The 23,211-nt window shown below is 53.2% G+C and overlaps 1 protein-coding gene and 1 non-coding gene across 2 annotated transcripts in view; one reads left to right on the top strand and one right to left on the bottom strand.

Moving 5' to 3' along the window:
* The first annotated feature begins 2,807 nt into the window (after positions 1–2,807).
* The window catches only part of LOC135889537 (zinc finger protein 436-like), a 77,501-nt gene continuing 57,097 nt past the window's right edge, over positions 2,808–23,211 (top strand). The window contains exon 1 of the mRNA XM_065417399.1: positions 2,808–2,990. Within this exon, the coding sequence (XP_065273471.1) occupies positions 2,808–2,990 (183 nt within the window). The remainder of the gene's footprint in view (positions 2,991–23,211) is intronic.
* TRNAI-UAU (transfer RNA isoleucine (anticodon UAU)) lies at positions 20,543–20,636 on the bottom strand. Its single transcript has 2 exons — positions 20,599–20,636; positions 20,543–20,578 (listed from the first exon to the last, which is right to left on the bottom strand). It is a non-coding gene; the product is annotated as a tRNA-Ile (tRNA).

Genomic DNA, 23,211 nt, shown 5'->3' with positions numbered 1-23,211 from the left:
CTTCCCTGAGTCTGAGCTACCAGGATCCCAGCGACAGAGCAGGCGTCACAAGTCTCAGCCTCCCTGTCCCACACATGGCTCTGGGCACCACCAGGAATCGTTTGGCTACTGGGACACAAGGCAACTTAAAAGCTGAGTCCCTGGACAGCAGCTCAAACCCTGGCCCCTCCCATTAAGAGCCTGAGGCGCTGCTGACTGAGCTAGCCCAGCTTGCTAAGAGCCTCCCCCTCCTCTTTTTCTCCACGGCCACAGCCAATTCCTCCTCCTCTTCCTCCCTCCTGCACCTCAGGGTCACTAAATCTCTGCACCTAGACAGCCGCCCCCCCCGCTGCACCCCAATCCCCCATGCCTGAGCCTCCCTGCCAAAGTCCTGCACCTGGCTCCAGAGAATTAAGTCTCACATCTCGCTGGGAACTCGACTTCTTGTGCCCAGAGAGTCTCGGCCCCCCTCAGTAGATGATCCAAGAAACACAAAGGTGGTTTGGGGAGCAAAGACTGAGGGGGAGTCAGGGGGTGAAGAATGACAATATGGGCCGTGCTCTAGGCTCGGCTTGACCCCTCCTGACACGGTGCTGGTGGAGAGCAGAGTCTGGTAGATCTGTGGAATCTGCCCTGCTCTCCGTAAAGCAAGGGGACCTCGGTGTCTTCTGTGCTGGAATTGTATTTTCCGCAGGGCAAAATGATTGGCAGAAACGATTTGCTTAAAGAAAATTAGTGCTCTAGATGAGGTTTGAACTTTCAACCTCAGCATCACTCCACATAACACAACTCTATAAGTACCGTGCGCTAACCCATTGCGCTACTTGAGCCTACATTTAGGGGCTTCTCTCCTTGTTTCATGGCTGGATTAGGGTGTGTGTGTGGGGGGGGTGCATTAGCTAAAACAAATCCATATTAAAGGCTGCAGGATGGCAGCAACAGAGGTGGGGAGCCTCCTTCCATGTGATAGAGCTGGGTCCCCCCTTCTGCTGCTGAGGGGAAGGTTGGTGCTTTGAGCCCACCCGGTGCTGGAACGTCTCATGGGTGAAATTAACGAGACTCTTGAGAAGAGAAGGGAAGGGAAGTCTTTTCGATTCCTGCCGAGCTCCATTGGTCTCCTGTGGCCCTTTCGGCTCTCTGCTCCCCTGCTGGGGAGATGCAGAGACAAGCCCCCATCTGGGTGAGTCACCAAGAGGCTGTAGCCCATGGAGTGTGTGTGGGAGAGCGGTAGGGGTAGGGTTGGATTGGGCTCAAGGGGAAAAGGTTCTGTGTGATAGGGGGTGGGGGAGGGGGTGTGTCTTAGGATAGAAATGATGGAAAACACAGGGGTAGTGACAGTGAAGCCCCGTGTCTGAGTGTTATGACCCTGTGTGGTGCTGCCATTCACCTTCCCCTCCTATGGTCTCATCTTTCATTGAATCCAGCATTTTTTCACCTATCATCACCACAGAGGTGACCCACACGCCTCAGATACAGAGTGTCCCTCTTAGGGTATGTCTACACTACGAAATTAGGTCGAATTTATAGAAGCCGGTTTTATAGAAATCGGTTGTATACAGCCGATTGTGTGTGTCCCCACATAAAATGCTCTAAGTGCTCTAGTTGGCGGACCGCGTCCACAGTACCGAGGCTAGCATCGACTTCTGGAGCATTGCACTATGGGTAGCTATCCCACAGTTCCCGCAGTCTCCGCCGCCCATTGGAATTCTGGGTTGAGATCCCAATGCATGAATGATGCAAAACAGTGTCACGGGGGGTTCTGGGTACATGTCGTCAGGCCCCTCCCCCTCTGTCAGAGCAACGGCAGACAATAGATTCGCGCCTTTTTACCTGGGTTACCTGTGCAGACATCATACCACAGCAAGCATGGAGCCCGCTCAGCTCAGCTCACCGTCACCATATGTCATCTGGGTGCCGGCAGACATGGTATGCATTGCTACACAGCAGCAGCAGCTAATTGCCTTTTGGCGGTAGATGGTGCAGCATGACTGGTAGCCTTCATCGGCGATCTGGGTGCTGGCAGCCGCCGTAGGGCTGCATTGCACCAGCCCGTTGCCTTTTGGCAGTAGATGGTGTATTACGTTGGTAACCGTCGTCATCATCGTACAGCAGTGGCTGGAACTCCGTATGTCCCCCATCCCCCCAGTCATATTCTGCTGCCTTCACAATGACGATGATGGTTAAAGCGCCCAGTATTTTCTGCTAAGCACCCAGAAGAGGCCGAGGGCGATCTGGGGGCTGGCAGATGTGGGGCTGCATTGCACACAGCAGCAGCCCCTTGCCTTTTGGTAGAAGATGGTGTATTATGACTGGTATCCATCATCGTCATATTGCAGTGGCTGTCAATCATAAGCACCTGGGCAGACATGCTCAGTCCTAGCAAACTGTCTTGATGATGATGGCTATCAATCGTAGTATGCTATTTTCTGCCAAGCGCCCAGTATTTTCTGCCAAGCACCCAGAAGATGCCGAGGGCTATCAGTCATGCTGCACCGTCGTCTGCCAGCTTAAGATGTAAAAAATAGATTTGTTCTGTATTCATTTGCTTCCCCCTCCCTCCGTGAAATCAACGGCCTGCTAAAGCGAGGGTTTTGAGTTCAATCTTTGGGGGGGGGCATTCTGTGTGACAGTTGTTTGTGTTTCTCCCTGATGCACAGCCACCTTTGTTGATTTTAATTCCCTGTACCTGTACGCCATGTTGTCACTCGCCCCTCCCTCCCTCCCCTGGTCCGTCAGATACTAGTTTTGTGCCCTTTTTCAGACCAGACGCCATAGCTAGCACTGGGATCATGGAACCCGCTCAGATTACCGTGGCAATTATGAGCACTATGAACACCACGCGCATTGTCCTGGAGTATATGCAGAGCCAGGACATGCCAAAGCAAAACCAGGACCAGCCGAGGAGGCGATTGCAGCACGGCAACGACAGTGATGAGGACATTGACATGGACATAGACTTCTCACAAGGCACAGGCCCCAGCAATGTGGAAATCATGGTGTTACTGGGGCAGGTTCATGCCGTGGAACGCTGATTCTGGGCTCGGGAAACAAGCACAGACTGGTGGGACCGCATCGTGCAGCAGGTGTGGGACGATTCCCAGTGGCTGCGAAACTTTCGCATGCGTAAGGGCACTTTCATGGAACTTTGTGACTTGCTTTCCCCTGCTCTGAAGCGCCAGAATACCAGGATGATAGCAGCCCTCACAGTTGAGAAGCGAGTGGCGATAGCCCTGTGGAAGCTTGCAACGCCAGACAGCTACCGGTCAGTGGGGAATCAGTTTGGAGTGGGCAAATCTACTGTGGGGGCTGCTGTGATCCAAGTTGCCAGGGCAATGAAAGACCTGGTGATATCAAGGGTAGTGACTCTGGGAAACGTGCAGGCCATAGTGGATGGCTTTGCTGCAATGGGATTCCCAAACTGTGGTGGGGCCATAGACGGAACCCATATCCCTATCTTGGCACCGGAGCACCAAGCCACCGAGTACATAAACCGCAAGGGGTACTTTTCAATGCTGCTGCAAGCCCTGGTGGATCACAAGGGACGTTTCACCAACATCAACTTGGGATGGCCGGGAAAGGTAGATGATGCTCGCGTCTTCAGGCACTCTGCTCTGTTTCGAAAGCTGGAGGAAGGGACTTTCTTCCCGGACCAGAAATTAACCGTTGGGGATGTTGAAATACCTATCGTGATCCTTGGGGACCCAGCCTACCCCTTAATGCCATGGCTCATGAAGCCGTACACAGGCAGCCTGGACAGGAGTCAGGACCTGTTCAACTACAGGCTGAGCAAGTGCCGAATGGTGGTGGAATGTGCATTTGGACGTTTAAAAGCGCGCTGGCGCAGCTTAGTGACTCGCTCAGACCTCAGCGAAAACAATATCCCCATTGTTATTGCTGCTTGCTGTGCGCTCCACAATATCTGTGAGAGTAAAGGGGAGACATTTATGGCGGAGTGGGAGGTTGAGGCAAATCGCCTGGCTGCTCATTACACGCAGCCAGACACCAGGGCGGTTAGAAGAGCACAGCAGGGCACGGTGCGCATCAGAGAAGCTTTGAAAATGAGTGACTGGCCAGGCTACGGTGTGAAACTTCTGTTTGTTTCTCCTTGATGAACCCTCCGTCCCCCCCACCCGGTTCACTCTACTTCCCTGTAAACCAACCACCCCACCCTCCCCTCCCTCCTTCGAGCACCGCTTGCAGAGGCAATAAAGTCATTGTTACTTCACATTCATGCATTCTTTATTAATTCATCACACAACTAGGGGGATAATTGCCAAGGTAGCCTGGGATGGGTGGGGGAGGAGGGAAGGAAAAGGACACACTGCAGTTTAACTCTTATTGAAGGCCAGCCTTCTGATGCTCGGGCAATCATCTGGGATGGAGTGACTGGGTGGCCGGAGGCCCCCCCCCACCGTGTTCTTGGGCATCTGGGTGAGGAGGCTATGGAACTTGGGGAGGAGGACTGTTGGTTACACAGGGGCTGTAGCGGCGGTCTCTGCTCCTGCTGCCTTTCCTGCAGCTCAACCATACGCTGGAGCATATCAGTTAGATGCTCCAGCAGCCGGAGCATCGACTCTTGCCTTCTGTGTGCAAGCTGACGCCACCTATCATCTTCAGCCCGCAACTTGCTCTGTTCATCCCGCTATTCAGCCCGCCACCTCTCCTCTCGTTCATATTGTGCTTTTCTGTAGTCTGACATTGACTGCCTCCACGCATTCTGCTGTGCTCTCTCAGCGTGGGAGGACATCTGGAGCTCCGAGAACATATCATCCCACGTCCTCCGTTTTCTCCTTCTAATCTTCACTAGCCTCTGTGAAGGAGAAACATTTGCAGCTGGTGGAGGAGAAGGGAGAGGTGGTTAAAAAAGACACATTTTAGAGAACAATGGGTACACTCTTTCATGTTAAATTTTGCTGTTCACATTACACAGCACATGTGCTTTCGTTACACGGTCGCATTTTTCCTCTTATATTGAGGGCCTGCTGGTTTGGTGTGAGAGATCACTCACGCAGTGCCAGGCAACAGATTTCGGCTTGCAGGCAGCCATGGTAATACACAGTCTTTTGGCTTTTTTAACCATCTTAACATGTGGGAATGGTTTCAAACAGTAGCGCTCTCATTTCCCATACCAAGCACCTGTTGGGTTGGCCATTTAAAATGGGTTTGCAATGTAAAAGGAGGGGCTGCGGTTTCCGGGTTAACATGCAGCACAAACCCAACTAACTCCCCTCCCCCCCCCCCCCAATTATCTGGGATGATCACTTCACCCCTCCCCCCCACCGCGTGGCTAACAGCGGGGAATATTTCTGTTCAGCAAGCAGGAAGGGGCACCTCTGAATGTCCCCTTAAGAAAATCGCCCCATTTCAACCAGGTGACCGTGAATGATATCACTCTCCTGAGGATAACAAAGAGCGATAAGGAATGGATGTTGTCTGCATGCCAGCAAACACCGGGACCATACGCTGCCATGCTTTGTTATGCAATGATTCCAGACTACGTGCTACTGGCCTGGCGTGGTAAAGTGTCCTACCATGGCGGACGGGATAAGGCAGCCCTCCCCAGAAACCTTTTGCAAAGGCTTTGGGAGTACATGAAGGAGAGCTTTCTGGAGATGTCCCTGGAGGATTTCCGCTCCATCCCCATACACGTTAACAGACTTTTCCAGTAGCTGTACTGGCCGCGATTGCCAGGGCAAATTAATCAATAATCATTAACCACGCTTGCTTTTAAACCATGTGTAATATTTACAAAGGTACACTCACCAGAGGTCCCCTGTGTGCCCTCAGGGTCTGGGAGCACGCCTTGGGTGAGTTTGGGGGTTACTGGTTCCAGGTGCAGGGTGATAAACATATCCTGGCTGTTGGGGAAACTGGTTTCTCCGCTTCCTTGCTGCTGTGAGCTATCTACATTATCTTCATCCTCATCTTCCTCGTACCCCGAACCTGCTTCCCTGTGTGTTTCTCCAGTGAGGGAGTCATAGCACACGGTTGGGGTAGTGGTGGCTGCACCCCCTAGAATAGCATGCAGCTCCGCGTAGAAGCGGCATGTTTGCGGCTCTGCCCCGGACCTTCCGTTTGCTTCTTTGGCTTTGTGGTAGGCTTGCCGTAGCTCCTTAATTTTCACGCGGCACTGCTGTGCGTCCCTGTTATGGCCTCTGTCTTTCATGGCCTTGGAGACCTTTTCTAATATTTTGCCATTTCGTTTACTGCTTCGGAGTTCAGCTAGCACTGATTCAACTCCCCATATGGCGAGCAGATCCTGTACCTCCTGTTTGGTCCATGATGGAGCTCTTTTGCGATCCTGGGACTCCATCGCAGTTACCTGTGCTGATGAGATCTGCGTGGTCACCTGTGCTCTCCACGCTGAGCAAACAGGAAATGAAATTCAAACGTTCGCGGGGCTTTTCCTGTCTACCTGGTCAGTGCATCTGAGTTGAGAGTGCTGTCCAGAGCAGTCACAATGAAGCACTGTGGGATAGCTCCTGGAGGCCAATAACGTCGATTTCCGTCCCCACTACCCCAATTCCGACCCGCTAAGGCCGATTTTATCGCTAATCCCCTCGTCGGAGGTGGTGTAAAGAAACCGGTTTAAAGGGCCCTTTAAGTCGAAAGAAAGGGCTTCGTCGTGTCAACGTGTCCAGACTTAATTCGATTTAACGCTGCTAAAGTCGACCTAAACTCGTAGTGTAGACCAGGCCTTAGAGACGCCGAGGACTGGAACTGATTTCAGCTGCTGGACAGCTCTGCTCATTTTTTATACATTTGCACAGGAAAATGCTGAGTCGTTAAATTCATTTCAATCCCCCCTCCCCCCATTCAGGGAATTCCTGAACACACTGGAGATGGGTCTGGAAATCGATTTTCATTTGAAAAAGGTTTTAAAGGGAATCACTTGGATTTGAATTAGGAACCCATCACCCTGCAGGCAAATATTCAACCAGGCAGCTGTACTCTCAGCAAAGAAGGCCCTTTACAGCCCAGAGCAGGAACAGCTTTGAACCTGGGGGTTAGTAAACTTTATCTCTGTACAAACACCACAGCTTACAAAATCCCCACCCCTGCTCTGTGTCACCAGAGCACAATAACTCTCCTTGGAGCACACACTGCTCCCCAGCTCCGTGCCCGTCAGCCTCTCCAGCATTGCTCCAATCCCTGAAAGGGACAGGGCACAGGTAACTAGAACCCCTTCATCCCCATAGAATTAATGCCCAAATAATTCCATTTTGACGTAGAGCTCCTCTGAGCGTCAGCCCTGTCCCTGTGTAGCTCCCCAGCAGTGAGTGTGGCCTATAATGCAGAGGCCACGTTTTTATAGTTTGATCATTTGTGGTTCTCTATTTTCTCTCATACGGCAGACCTGGTTGTTAGGATATTCAGGCCTGTCTGCAAAGGCCTAGATTTTAAGAACTTAGGTGTATTCTTATCACTTAGCTAGTTATAGAGGTACAAAACAAGAATCAAAATCACAGTCTGCCTGTTTATAGGCCATCTCGCACTATGACTGTCTAAGGCCTTGTTCTTAGGCTAAGGCCTTTGGCTAAACAGCAGGGGCAGCCATAAGCTGGGAAGGTGGTGGGGGGATATAATTGGTTAGATAATCAGTTACAATATGTTAGGATTTGTTAGTTAAATTTCAGTAAAATGATTGGTTAAGATATAGCTAAGCAGAACTCAAGTTTTACTATATAGTTTGCAGTCAGTCAGGAAGTGGGGGTGGGGTGGGAGAATAGACATCATGTTTTGCTAAGGGGGGGAATGGGAACAGGGATACAGGCAAGGCTGTGTGGCATCAGAGCTGGGAAGGGGGACACTGAGGAAGGAAATTGGAATCATGCTTGCTGGAAGTTCAACCCAATAAACATCTAATTGTTTCCACCTTCAGACTTTGGGTATTCTTGCTCTCTGTTCATGCGAGAAGGACCAGGGAATGGGAGAGTGAAGGGATAAGCCCTCTAACATCTAACACACATTTGAACCTCTTCTTTTCACACCATTGCTCATTCTCAGGGTCTGCTTTGTCTCCAGACAGATCCATTCCCTTTCAGGACGGCCTTGCTCTTTCTGTCTGTTTTGCTCATTGAGGTGTCAGAGTAAACACTCCCCTTCACTCTATTCTCAGACAAACACGAGTATTAACTGTTTGCTACTGATGGGTTTAGAAAGCATTTGTCAAGTGGAAGATGCCATTTCTGGGGGATTGTTCCCAAGATGCAGTACTTTGTGTTCCAACATCTCCCAGCTTCCTTGCTGAAAATAAGACTAAGGTTTCCTTGCAATATACAGGAAGAAAGCAGTTTTTCACCTCAGATGGGACTTGAACCTATAATAGATTCAAGAACTGGAAGGGACCTCAAGAGGTCATCGAGCCCAGTCCCCTGCCTGCATGGCAGGACCAAGTACTGTCTAGACCATCCCTGATAGACATTTATCTAACCTACTCTTAAATATCTCCAGAGATGGAGATTCCACAACCTCCCTAGGCAATTTATTCCAGTGTTTAACCACCCTGACAGTTAGGAACTTTTTCCTAATGTCCAACCTAGACCTCCCTTGCTGCAGTTTAAGCCCATTGCTTCTTGTTCTCTCCTTAGAGGCTAAGGTGAACAAGTTTTCTCCCTCCTCCTTATGACACCCTTTTAGATACCTGAAAACTGCTATCATGTCCCCTCTCAGGCTATGTCTACACTACAAAATTAGGTCGAATTTATAGAAGCCGGTTTTATAGAAATCGGTTGTATGCAGCCGATTGTGTGTGTCCCCACATAAAATGCTCTAAGTGCATGAAGTCGGCGGACCGCGTCCACAGTACCGAGGCTAGCGTCGACTTCCGGCGCATTGCACTATGGGTACCTATCCCACAGTTCCCGCAGTCTCCGCCGCCCATTGGAATTATGGGTTGAGATCGCAATGCCCGAATGATGCAAAACAGTGCCGCGGGGGGTTCTGGGTACATTGCGTCAGGCCCCTCCCCCTCCGTCACAGCAACGGCAGACAATAGATTCGCACCTTTTTACTTGCGTTACCTGTGCAGACAACATACCACGGCAAGCATGGAGCCCACTCAGCTCAGCTCACCGTCACCATATGTCATCCGGGTGCCGGCAGACGTGGGACTGCATTGCTACACAGCAGCAGCAGCTAACTGCCTTTTGGTGGTAGACGGTGCAGCATGACTGGTAGCCTTCATCGGCGATCGGGATGCTGGTAGCTGTGGGGCTGGCAGCCGTAGGGCTGCATTGCACCAGCCCCTTACCTTTTGCCTTTTGGCAGTAGATGGTTTATTACGACTGGTAACCGTCCTCGTCGGACAATGATGGCTATCAGTTGTAGTATACTATTTTCTGCCAAGTATTGTCTGCTAAGCACCCAGAAGAGGGCGAGGGCGATCTGGGAGCTGGCAGACATGTGGCTGGCACACGTGGGGCTACATTGCTACACAGCAGCAACCCCTTGCCTTTTGGCAGTAAATAGTATATTATGACTGGTATCCGTCATCATCATACTGCCAAGTGCCCAGTATTTGCTGCCAAGCACCCAGAAAATGCCGAGGGCTATCAGTCATGCTGCACTATCGTCTTAAGATGTAAAAAATAGATTTGTTCTGTATTCATTTCCTTCCCCCCTCCCTCTGTCAAATCAACGGCCTGCTAAACCCAGGCTTAGGAGTTTAATCTCGGGGGGGGGGGCATTCTGAGTGACAGTTGTTTGTATTTCTCCCTGATGCACAGCCACCTTTCTTGATTTTAATTCTCTGTACCTGTACGCCATGTCGTCACTCGCTCCTCCCTCCCTCCCTCCCTCCTTCCCCTGGTCCTTCAGATACTAGTTTCGCGCCTTTTTTCATACCAGACGCCATAGCTAGCACTGGGATCATGGAGCCCGCTCAGATCACCGCGGCAATTATGAGCACTATGAACACCACGCGCATTGTCCTGGAGTATATGCAGAGCCAGGACATGCCAAAGCAAAACCAGGACCAGCCGAGGAGGAGGCGATTGCAGTGCGGCGACGAGAGTGATGAGGAAATGGACATGGACCTAGACCTCTCACAAGACACAGGCCCCAGCAATGTGGAAATCATGGTGTTCCTGGGGCAGGTTCATGCCGTGGAACACCGATTCTGGGCCCGGGAAACAAGCACAGACTGGTGGGACCGCATCGTGTTGCAGGTCTGGGACGATGCCCAGTGGCTGCGAAACTTTCGCATGCGTAAGGGCACTTTCATGGAACTTTGTGACTTGCTTTCCCCTGCCCTGAAGCACCAGAATACCAGGATGAGAGCAGCCCTCACAGTTGAGAAGCGAGTGGCGATAGCCCTGTGGAAGCTTGCAACGCCAGACAGCTACCGGTCAGTCGGGAATCAATTTGGAGTGGGCAAATCTACTGTGGGGGCTGCTGTGATCCAAGTTGCCAGGGCAATGAGAGACCTGGTGATATCAAGGGTAGTGACTCTGGGAAACGTGCAGGACATAGTGGATGGCTTTGCTGCAATGGGATTCCCAAACTGTGGTGGGGCGATAGACGGAACCCATATCCCTATCTTGGCACCGGCGCACCAAGCCACCGAGTACATAAACTGCAAGGGGTACTTTTCAATGCTGCTGCAAGCCCTGGTGGATCACAAGGGACGTTTCACCGACATCAACGTGGGCTGGCCGGGAAGGGTACATGATGCTCGCGTCTTCAGGCACTCTGTTCTGTTTCGAAAGCTGGAGGAAGGGACTTTCTTCCCGGACCAGAAAATAACCGTTGGGGATGTTGAAATGCCTATCGTGATCCTTGGGGACCCAGCCTACCCCTTAATGCAATGGCTCATGAAGCCGTACACAGGCAGCCTGGACAGGAGTCAGGACCTGTTCAACTACAGGCTGAGCAAGTGGCGAATGGTGGTGGAATGTGCATTTGGGCGTTTAAAAGTGCGCTGGCGCAGCTTACTGACTCGCTCAGACCTTAGCGAAAAGAATATCCCCATTGTTATTGCTGCTTGCTGTGCGCTCCACAATATCTGTGAGAGTAAGGGGGAGACATTTATGGTGGGGTGGGAGGTAGAGGCAAATCGCCTGGACACTGATTACGCGCAGCCAGACACCAGGTCGGTTAGAGCAGCACAGCAGGGCGCGGTGCGCATCAGAGAAGCTTTGAAAACTAGTTTTGTGACTGGCCAGGCTACGGTGTGAAACTTCTGTTTGTTTCTCCTTGATGAAATCTCCGCCCCCCCCCCCCCACCCGGTTAACTCTACTTCCCTGTAAACCAACCACCCCACCCTCCCCTCCCCTCCCCCCTTCAAGCACCACTTGCAGAGGCAATAAAGTCATTGTTACTTCACATTCATGCATTCTTTATTAATTCAGCACACAACTAGGGGGATAATTGCAAAGGTAGCCCGGGATGGGTGGGAGAGGAGGGAAGGAAAAGGACACACTGCAGTTTAAAACTTTAAAACTTATTGCTCGGGAAATCATCTAGGGTTGAGTGACTGGGTGGCCGGAGGCCCCCCCACCGTGTTCTTGGGCGTCTGGGTGAGGAGGCAATGGGACTTGGGGAGGAGGGCTGTTGGTTACACAGGGGCTGTAGCGGCGGTCTCTGCTCCTGCTGCCTTTCCTGCAGCTCAACCATACGCAGGAGCATATCAGTTTGATGCTCCAGCAGCCGGAGCATCGACTCTTGCCTTCTGTGTACAAGCTGACGCCACTTCTCCTCTTCAGCCCGCAATTCAGCACGCAACTTCTCCTCTTCAGCCCGCGATTCAGCACGCCACCTCTCCTCTCGCTCATATTGGGCTTTTCTAAAATCAGTAATTGACTGCCTCCACGCATTCTGCTGTGCTCTGTCAGCGTGGGAGGCAGTCTGTAGTTCAGTAAACATTTCATCACACGTCCTTCGCTTCCGCTTTCGAATATTCACTAGCCTCTGTGAAGGAGAAACATTTGCAGCTGGTGGAGGAGAAGGGAGAGGTGGTTTAAAAAGATACATTTTAGAGAACAGTGGGTACACTCTTTCACGTTAGATTTTGCTGTTCACATCACACAGCACATGTGCTTTCGTTACAAGGTCGCATTTTTCCTCTTATATTGAGAGCCTGCAGGTTTGGTGTGAGAGATCACTCACGCAGTGCCAGGCAACAGATTTCAGCTTGCAGGCAGCCATGGTAAGACACAGTCTTTTGGCTTTTTTAACCTTGTTAACAAGTGGGGATGGTTTAAAACAGTACTGCTCTCATTAACCATACCAAGCACCCGTTGGGTTGGCCATTTAAAATGGGTTTGCAATGTAAAAGGAGGGGCTGCGGTTTCAGGGTTAACATGCAGCACAAACCCAACTAACTCCCCTCCCCCACACACCCAATTCTCTGGGATGGTCACTTCACCCCTCCCCCCCACCGCGTGGTTAACAGCGGGGAATATTTCTGTTCAGCAGAGCAGGAAGGGGCACCTCTGAATGTCCCCTTAAGAAAATCGCCCCATTTCAACCAGGTGACCGTGAATGATATCACTCTCCTGAGGATAACAAAGAGCGATAAGGAATGGATGTTGTCTGCATGCCAGCAAACACCGGGACCATACGCTGCCATGCTTTGTTATGCAATGATTCCAGACTACGTGCTACTGGCCTGGCGTGGTAAAGTGTCCTACCATGGCGGACGGGATAAGGCAGCCCTCCCCAGAAACCTTTTGCAAAGGCTTTGGGAGTACATGAAGGAGAGCTTTCTGGAGATGTCCCTGGAGGATTTCCGCTCCATCCCCATACACGTTAACAGACTTTTCCAGTAGCTGTACTGGCCGCGATTGCCAGGGCAAATTAATCATTAATCATTAAACACGCTTGCTTTTAATCCATGTGTAATATTTACAAAGGTACACTCACCAGAGGTCCCCTGTGTGCCCACAGGGTCTTGGGTGAGTTCGGGGGTTACTGGTTCCAGGTCCAGGGTGATAAACATATCCTGGCTGTTGGGGAAACCGGTTTCTCCGCTTCCTTGCTGCTGTGAGCTATCTATATTATCTCCATCCTCATCTTCCTCATACCCCGAACCCATTTCCCTGTGTGATTCTCCAGTGAGGGACTCATAGCACACGGTTGGGGTAGTGGTGGCTGCACCCCCTAGAATGGCATGCAGCTCCGCTTAGAAGCGGCATGTTTGCGGCTCAGCCCCGGACCTTCCGTTTGCTTCTCTGGATTTGTGGTAGGCTTGCCTTAGCTCCTTAATTTTCACGCGGCACTGCTGTGCGTCCCTGTTATGGCCTCTGTCCTTCATGGCCTTGGAGACCTTTTCTAATATTTTGCCATTTCGTTTACTGCTTCGGAGTTCGGACAGCACAGATTCATCTCCCCATATGGCGAGCAGATCCCGTACCTCCCGTTCGGTCCAGGCTGGAGCTCTTTTGCGATCCTGGGACTCCATCACGGTTACCTGTGCTGATGAGCTCTGCGTGGTCACCTGTGCTCTCCATGCTGAGCAAACAGGAAATGAAATTCAAACGTTCGCGGGGCTTTTCCTGTCTACCTGGCCAGTGCATCTGAGTTGAGAGTGCTGTCCAGAGCGGTCACTATGAAGCACTGTGGGATAGCTCCCGGAGGCCAATAACGTCGAATTCCGTCCACACTAACCCAATTCCGACCCCCTAAGGCCGATTTTATCACTAATCCCCTCGTCGGAGGTGGTGTAAAGAAACCGGTTTAAAGGGCCCTTTAAGTTGAAAAAAAGGGCTTCGTTGTGTGAACGTGTCCAGGCTTAATTCGATTTAACGCGGCTAAATTCAACCTAAACTCATAGCTCCAAGCTGTCTTCACTAACAGCCCAGTGTGGACATGACGTTCACTCTGCTTCACACTGTGTGTGCTTCATGGCTGTGTGATGATGGGGAAATGAACATACCGAGGTTGGTAGATTGGGGCGGTACCCGGTGAGCAGGGGCGGGAAGAGGCAGGGTGGGTTGGAGCAGGGGTGGGGGCAGCTTTCCTGACTCTGGGCCCAGCGCCATGGTAAACCCGATACTGCCAGCGCCAGGACTTTCCCCAGCCTCGCACTGTTCCTTCTCCCGAGGCCCTGCCCCTCCACCACCCTTTTGCCCAATCTCCATCCCCACGTCGCCCCTTCCCCAGAGGCCTTTCCTCATTGAACTCACACCGCCCCTTCCCGCTAGTCCCCGCCCCTTTCCCCATGTCCCCGCCCCTTTCCCCGAGGCCCCACCTCTGCACTGTCCCTTCCCTCTAATACCCACCCCTGCACCTCTCCTTTCCCTGAGGCCCCGCCCCAGCCTCAACCTTTCCCCAGAGGTCCCGCACTTGCACCACCTGTTCCCCCTAATCCCTGCCCCTTTCCCCAAAGTCCCGCCCCTTCCTCCAAGGCACCGCCCTCGCATTGCCCCTTTCCCCGCATTCCCAGCCTCCCGAGACCCTGGCCCTGCACTGCCCCTCCCCCCAGGCCCCACCCTTGAGCTTCCCTTTCTCTCCGATACCCTGTCCCTGCCCCACCCCTACCCCCAATCCCCGCCCTCGCACCGCCCCTTTCCCATAATCCCAGCCCCCGCACTGCTCCTTCCCTCTAATCCCTGCCCTCGCACCGCCCCTTTCTCGAAGTCCCTGCCCTCACACTGCCCCTTCCCCCGAGGCTCCGCCCCGCACCACTCAGCGACCCAGGAGCAGGGCAGATCCGGGACACAGAAAGATGCTTAAGAAAAAGCCTCCGATCCCAGCCCCCTGCTCTGCCACAGACTTCCCGGGTGCCCTTGGGCACATCACTCAGCCTCTCTGGCTCTCAGTTCTCCTGTCCAGGAAATGGGGCTGGTGGCGCTTCCTGCCCTCTCACGAGCCTGGGAGGAGAACTACCCTGCGCATTAGGAAGATGTTCAGATACTGGGGTAATGGGGGAGGGGCGCAGGGGGAGCATATTAGCACCCTCGTTTGGTATCTGGAGTCTGTTTGGAAACAAAATATTTCCCTGAAGTCTTTCCAAACCCAGTATTCAGCCATAACCTTGGGAAATATGTAACAGAGCAGTGTGGTTTTTTCCCATGTAGCCAGCCCCCGATCCGGCACCAGCCCCCAGCTCTGCCCCCTTTCTACCACTGTGGCCCCTTCTCACCTCCTGACCCTGGCTGGGTGCCCCAGGCCCCTCGTAGCAGGGGGCTGTCCAGGAGGGTGCAGGGGGGTCTCCTTGCAGCCATGAAGGGGTGTCTGGTGGGTGCTGTCACCTCTGCCAGAGACCCCCAAGAAACCCACTAGCTTCCTCCGCATGCGGGGAGGGGCTCCTACTTTGTGACTTGGGAGGGAGATTCCGTGATGTCACAGCCCGTGGGGGGAGGGGTTCAAATCACGAGTCTGAAGCGGAAGGGCAACCCCCCACCCCCACTCAGATTCCGCAAGGGGGCTGGGCTGGGATCTCTAGGGAGGGAGACACAGGAAAAAAACAGCCACCACTATGGAACCCAGGAGTCCTGGCTCCCAGCCCCCCTGCTCTCACCTCTAGACCCCCTCCGCTCCCAGAGCCAGGGATAGAACCCAGGGGTCCTGGTGCCCAGCCCCCACCCACTCTGACCACTAGACCCCACTCCCCTTTTAGGCCCACTGCCTCTTCTATCCACCCCCTCCACCTGTCCATCCCTTTGCTGCAGGTTTTTGGGGTGTCACCCCTGGTCTGCACTCCTCCACTGCAGTCCAAGGCCTTCCCTCCATCCAACCACATATCCTCTCCCCGCTCGTGCTGGATCATCTGCTTGGCCCCCCACCCATTCTCGGGGCGCACTGTGCAGCGTGTCTTGGGATTGTGCAATGGCCCAGCACCAGGCAATGCAGAAGGGAAACCACAGGCCCTGCCCTGCCAAACCGGAGCTGCCCTCCAGGTGTATCAGAACCCAGCGCCCTGCGCCTGTGACCACCTGCCCCACAGGGGTGAGCTGCCCCCCCGCCACACTCCGCAGAGGGGAGAAGGGTCAGGCCAGTCAGGCCATTTAGGATGGGGGAATTGCCACCTCTTTTTCTCCACAGCCACTGCCTATCAGCAGGATTCCTCCTCCTCCTCCCTAGTGTGCCTCAGTGCAACTAAATCTCCACACCTAGACAGCCGGTCCATCCACTGCACCCCAATCCCCCATGCCTAACCCTCCTGCACCTGGATCCATAGAATTAAGTCTCACATGTCTCTTGTGCACAGAGAGTCTTGGCCCCCCTCATTGGGTGACCTGAGTCTGAGAAACACAGTGTCCATCTTCTCTAAAGAAGTACTTGGAGAGGCTTGTCCTGTCGGACCATATGGCTTAATGGATAAGGATCTGGCTTCGGATCAGGAGATTCAAGTATTGAGTCCCTTCGTGGTTGTGCTTGTGTCATTTTACCTTTGTGCTGAAAGTCCTGCTCCCTTCAGCACTGGAACCTCTTCTTGGCCGCTCAGGCCAATGTTCTGGCTTCACCTAGAGCCCCAGGACGGAGTTGGGGGTTGGGCATCACAAAGACTGGGGCATGAGCCCCATGTGCTTCCAGTCTAGCCTTTGCCATTCCTAACTTGCCAAAGAAAATGGGCGGCTGCCCGGACTAGTGTGTGGAGCAGTTTCCCTCTTCCAAATGTGCACCTGTCCCTGTGCTTGAGGGGACTTGCTAAATAGCGCCTTGGGAGCCTGCGTGTTTCTCTGCTTCTTGCCAGCTGGGGAAAAGCCTCTTGGGGTAAAATCTCCTGCCCCACTGCCAAAGTGAGCACCTTGAGTGGGAACAGTCGGAGTCCCCACCAAGGGTGCTGGCCCTGCTTTCCTACCGTTTTCTGATGTTGGCCCCGCATGCTGGTTTGTGGGTGGCCATCAGTGGGTGTTTGGCATGACAGGGAGCAGGCTGGCCAGGTGTCTTTGTGGCTGTCTGCTGGCCACGCATAGACATGGTCCTTCCCTCCTCTGAACAGCCAGAAATGCAGAGTCAGTCTGTGCTTAGAGAGCAGAGACACAGGAGAGTTAATGAGACCGAAAAGACATGAGAGGGCGAGAAAGATGGAGAGAGGACCTATGAAGACAGCACACACACTACAGGGACACGGCCTGGTTAAGGGACGTGGAGGCAATTGAAATGTGCTTGGGAGGATGGTGATGAGGGATTGAAAAAAGATCAGATTCAGTGAAAGATGAGACCAAGTGAGGGAAGCTGAATGGCAGCTCTACATGGGGTCATACACCCCTCCATGGGCACCTTGAACTGTGCTAGACACAGAGAAAAGGCAAAGAGGGATCCAGTCCCGAATGATCCTCTTCTGGGAGGAGACCCCCTGGATCATTAGGACGTGGGTTGGGAATGGAGTGGAAGGTCCCTCAGCACGAGGAGAGAGAAAGGCCGCAGAGCTAGGGACACTCGGCAATACGAGTGAAAGGGCTTCACCCCCTGCAGCAGCAACAGCTGGGGGCTGCAGGCTTGGCCTGAGCTGCATTGGCAGCAGGACAGGAGGCAGGTTAGGACTGAGATCCCTGGGGAATGTCTCCCTCCTCATCTGGGGTTGGTTTAGATTTAAACAATGATGCAGCCTCTGCTCCTGAGGAAAAGCCCCGGAACCCCGGTAGAAGTGGGGGAACCACGAGGCCCTGCCCATCTCCAAGGCCTCACCTCTCCTCTTCCCCTGGAGGCCCTGCCCCCAGCCAGGACAGAAGCTGAAGCCAGGCCATGGTAAAAGCCACCTAGGGAGCCGAAGCCACTATGGGGAGCTCCAAACCCTCCACCTACCCTGGGTTAGGGGCCGGGGTGCAGAAGCATAGGCGCCGACTCTGTGGGTGCTCCGGGGCTGGAGCACCCATGGGGAAAAATTAGTGGGTGCTCTGCACCCACTGGCAGTCAAGCTCCCCTCACCCCCATCCCACCCCCTCCCTCTCCCCTGAGCGCGCTGCATACCGGCTCCTCCACCTATCTCCCAGTGCTTCCCACCTGGCCACTGCCAAACAGATGTTTGGCCACTCCGGGAGTGAGGCTGAGGAGTGGGAACATGGTGCGCTCAGGGGAGGAGGCAGGGGAGAGGTGGGGCTGGAGCGGGGATTTGGGGAAAGAGTTGGAATAGGGGCAGGAAGGGGGCAGAGTTGGGTGGGGACTTTGGGGAAGGGGTGGGAATGGGGGTGGGACAGGGGCGGGGCCTCATGGAAGGGGTGGAGTGGGGGCGGGGCCGGGGGCACCCAAGGGAAAGAGGGGAAGTCGGCGCCTATGTGCAGAAGAGCCTGTAGTCATCAGCTGAGGCAGCCAGGAATGCAGCTATAAGTCAACACAAAGGATGGAAGGCATCTCTAGCCTGACTCTCAAGTTCAATAGCATGTGGCCATCTGGAACAGAGATCTCCCCTGAGCAGGCATGAGTAGCCAAGCAGGAGGGAAAAGAGAGGCTCTTGTGCAATTGGGATGCTGAGCAGCAGGACCTCCAGGGTTTCGTAGCAATACGACACAGCTCCAGCAGATCCTACCAAGAGCTGAACTGGGATTGCGAGATTCAGAGTCCGGAGGGCTGATCATTACACCACAGGACCAGCTGGCTCTGACTTTTCTCTAGAGCACCTGTGACCACTAGTATTCACATGGCAGACTTATCCACTGCACTCCTTGGTTCCCTCCCTCGAGACCCTTTCTCCTCTCCCATCTCTAGTTCTTGTCTCTGCTCTTACCCCCCCCCCCCGCCTTTGGTTTCTCAGGGACCTAGCCCCACATTGCTGTGTTGTCCACTATCCTGTTTAACTTCCAAATCAGCTGGGCCAGGAGCACATTCCCAGGTGATTCTACCCTGGGTAGATAGCAGTGATGACTGGTGTGTCCTCATGGGGAACCAGCTCACAAAAAAAGAGCCAGGAGCTGGTCCCAGTGCATCCCCCATCTGCTGTGCAGAGAGAAAATCACCTCCAGCCCAAGGCCCAGTTGCAAACCGCTTGCTGAATTACAGGCTGTCTTGGAAGCCCACTGAACAATGCTGTGCCCACAAATCCATATCCCCAGCCATAGGGGTACTTCAATATAATCTAAATAAGAGCCATGGGGAAGGAAGCAGACAGGGTTAAAACCTGTGGTGCTTATGGCCCACCACATGCATTGGCCTCCCCTCAGGCAGGGGACTTATAGGCCCTATATCACCTGCACCCTATAGTCTGGATCTCTGGTGCTCCCAGACCCAACTGGGTAGCTGCTGTTGCAGTCCCTCTACGGAAGAAGTGGGAGCCATACTCTCCAGTGGCAATATTTCTGAGGTGGATACAGACTCTATGACTCAGGAAGACTGGGGCTTGGCTCTGCATCTCCCCTATCAGGGAGAACAGAGGCTGAGGGAGGCACAAGAAGGGGAAAAGGTGACAAACAGGAACAGGAGAGATTTTCTTCTTGTTGCAATTCATCAAAATCTCATCCCTGAAAAGCTCCAGCCGGGGGGAAGCTCAGCCCACCACCCACTCAGTGAGCTACATGGATAATCCTGCCCCAGGTACTGAGGGCTCTTAGAATAGAGATATTCAGGCTGCCTGTACAGGCCTAGACTTGAAGATCTTAGGTGTATTTTTATCACTTAGCTAGTGACAGGCGTATAAAACAAAGAATCAAAATCACAGTCTGCCTGTGTCTGGGCCTTGTCTCACTAGGAGAGTCTGAGGCCTTGTTCTTAGGCTAACGCCTTTGGCTAAGCAGCAGGGGCAGCCATAAGCTGGGAAGTGAACAGTAACATCCTCACATCCCAAACCAGTCACACTGAAATAAGGTGCTATTGGGCTGTTAGGAAGACGATCCTGTCCCAATAGTGCCCATCACCACCAGATAAAGAAACAGATCTTAAGAGAGCATCTCAATGGTTGTGAAACCCTCATTTCTGTAGGTTTTATCTTATGGCCCCCACTTTTCTATTATCAATCTGTCTGGTTCTCTAGTTGTTTCTGTTCGCTGTTTAATTAATTTTGCTAGGTGTAAGTTAATTAGGGTAGTGGGATATAATTGGTTAGAGAATTATGTTACAATATGTTAGAATTGGTTAGTTAAATTTCAGGAAAATGATTGGTTAAGGTATAGCTGAGAATATTACTGTATAAACTGGGGTCAAACAGGAAGTGGAAGGAGAAATTGGAATCATGTTTGTTAAATGGGGGAATGGGAAGAGGGAATAGGGACACAGGCAAGGCCCTGCGGCATCAGAACTGGGAAGGGAACCCTGGGGAACAGACTCTATCGGCGTATAGCGATAAGCCCGACTGCTGTGAAGGGTTTTGAAATCTGCTTGCTTGGAAACTAACCCCGGTAAACATCACATTGTCTGCACTTCAGACTTGTGGTCTTTTGCTGCTTGCTGTCTGCATGACAAGAATCAGGGAAGTGGCGGGGCAAGGGAAAGCCTCTAACAATGGCTGCCTTGCTCCTCTCCCACCCCAGGCTCAGGGATCAAAGGATGGGCAGGACTCTAGGCTCTGCTTGAGGGATCCTGGGAGGAGAAAGGATTGTAGATTCTCACCTGCTCTCTGGAGAAGAGGTAATAAGTGAAGGGGGCATTTTTGACTCCTCCCCTGTCTCAGTGTCCCCTGGGCTGGAATTCTATATTCTACACTGCAAAACAAGTGGGTGATGCCATTTGGTTAATGAAAACCAGTGCTCCAGGTGAGGCTTGAACTCACAACCTCAGCATAGCTCCTCTCAGCACTGCCTTATAAGTACTGTGCGCTAACCAATTGCGCCACTGGAGCAACTGTTAACTATTCTTTTCCCAGGCCCCTAGGTTGATAAAGGCAAGGAGTGACCCCAAAACATTCTTAGTGGAATTGAAAGCGGGTAGCGACAAATGTTGGTACTTGGTGGGGTGGATTCTTCTTAAGGCTTCCAGGCACCATTTCACCCTTTTGTTCATCTCTGTGGAATAACAGAGCTGATTAAGACTCAATGTAGAGTCTTGCTGCAGACCAACAGATTGGAAATCACTGATAACCAGCTCTAAGTATTAGTCCTGCTTTGGGACAGTGTCTCTCATGCAAGAAACTGCCCAGTCTGTGCTAGCAGTGAGGCTCCCACACTAACAGCTGAAATCAGTGAGAGCTGTGTGAAGTGCAGGGACCCAGGGGTGCTTGAACGGGGGGGAACAACACTCCATGACTTTTAAAAATGGGAGGGCTCTGCCTTACCACTTTGTAATGACCGTAAGGGCGAGTGAGGGTGGGAGGGGGGTGGAGAGCAGTGAGCGGGAGGCGGGGTCTTGGGAGGAAGAGGCAGCGTAGGAGCGGGGCCTTGGGGAGAAGGGGTGGTGCAGGGGTGTGGCTTTGAGTGGAAGGGATGGGGCCACTGTTCGGGCTCTGGTGGCCGCTACTTCTAAGGAGCCTGCGCCGCTCCTGGTGGGACTGCAAGACATCCCGGAGGAGAGAGGGCGGCCAGCAGAGCGGTGACATGGTGGAACAGCAAGTGACCGGCAATGTGGCCGGACAGTGGAGGGAGAAAGGAGCTTTCTCCGCAGGAGGTGAGAGGTGAACTCTGGGTTTTCATTGACCCAGGACAGCAGCTGTGAGTGAGGTGCAGTGAAGGGGCGCGAACCACCAGCTGGGGGAGACTAACCCCTGCCCCGCCCCTTTCATCCAAGGCCCTGCCCCTTCCACAAACCCAGCTGGAGTCCAGAGCCCCGCCCCCCCCCCCGCAGGCTAGTGCCCCAGCCCCATCGCACCCACAGCGTCCCTCCCAGCCACCCCAGCCGGGTTGGTTACGTGGCCCCAACTCAACCTGCCATTGACTCGCGTGGCTCTGCGCTCCGTCAGCCGGGGCAGGCCAGGCTGCGGACGTGACTCAGGCTTGGGCAGCATGGCCGCGCTTCCCTCACGAGGCATGAGGCAGGCCAGGAGCTTTGCACGGCCTACAGGGAAGTGGGAGCGAGGAATCTTTGAGCCGGCGTGTCTCATCTGTTTCTCCCTTAACCCTTCAGTGGCTGTGGGAAGGGAGCGAAACGTGCCTGGCTCAAGGTTTCACACTCAGCCTTGAGGATTAAGCCTGAGCCTCCGGCATGGCTGGTGGGAGATGGGTTTCTGAGTTGCATCCAGCTCACTCTTTGGGCCACCAGCTGAAACCACTGAGGCCAAGAAGGACACTTTTGAGGTGGAAAACAGGGCTTTTCAGGCTCCCAGCAAGTCTTGAGGAGCAAACCAGTAACACAGGGTTATCCTTGTCCCTGCAGGGGGGGGGGGGGGGGCTCAAACCACCATTCTTTCAGTGAGCAGCCAAATTCGCTGCCCCATTGCACCACAGAGATACAGAGATACAAGTCTGCTGTTACCAAGGCTGCTGCCTAGCAGCCTGCGCACCTGCCTGCCAAGGTGCTAGTGTGGATGCGGGAGGCTGGGTGGTGGATGCTGTGGGTGAAGAACCAGCAGAGTGACACAGGGGCAGCGTGCTGGGCCCATAACACAGAGGTCGATTAATCAAAACCCTCTTCTGCCAGCACCAGGCCTCCTTCCTCTTACACTGGGCCTTCAAGCGAGGGGGCGGCTGGCACAGCGCCAAGAGTCTAACCTGTGGGGCAGGAGGCAGCTGACGCCCGCAGCCTGCTGGGGAGCTCCCAGAAGATATTAAGGGACAGAGATTCCTCAATGCCCTTAGTAACAAGGGTTTGGGGTTCACCGAGGCCAGTAAGGGGGTCACTATGTCGGCCCTATAACCCTGGGTGTCAGGTCGCTGTGCAGCTTTGATCTAGAGCTCGGATCCCAACGACCGACCAGCAGCCCACAGCCTCCCCCTGGGTCTGCTCCACCTGGCTACTCCTTACAGGCTGACCTTACCCCCTTCCAGCCCCGGATTCGTCCCCTAATCACCCTAGTGCCACTCAGAGCCACAGACGTGGAGGCGCTGACGGAGGGAGGGCTGACTCTAGGGTGGGGTTCTTCTCTAAAGATGGCTGCCAAATAGGTGGTGCTCAACTCTGCCAGCGACCTGCCCAGTTGCCTCGCTGCCAGGGGATACAGACATTTCTGTAAGGTGCATAAAGGGAGTATTTGGCTTCCAAGTTAATGTGAGGAATGTGCATATTGCAAGGAAACCTTAGTCTTATTTTCACCAAGGAAGCTGGGATATGTTGGAACACAAAGTACTGCATCTTGGGAACAATCCCCCAGAAATGGCATCTTCCACTTGACAAATGTTTTCTAGAACCATCGTAGCAAACAGTTAATACTCGTGTTTGTCTGAGAATAGAGTGAAGGGGAGTGTTTACTCCGACACCTCAATGAGTGAAACAGACAGAAAGAGGAAAGCCGTCCTGAAAGGGAATGGATCTGTCTGGAGACAAAG

The sequence above is a fragment of the Emys orbicularis genome, chromosome 15, assembly GCF_028017835.1.
Source record: "Emys orbicularis isolate rEmyOrb1 chromosome 15, rEmyOrb1.hap1, whole genome shotgun sequence".
In the NCBI taxonomy this organism is placed as follows: Eukaryota; Metazoa; Chordata; order Testudines; family Emydidae; genus Emys; species Emys orbicularis.
Note: the sequence above shows the minus strand (reverse complement) of the source record. Positions and strands in the feature narration are given on the sequence as shown.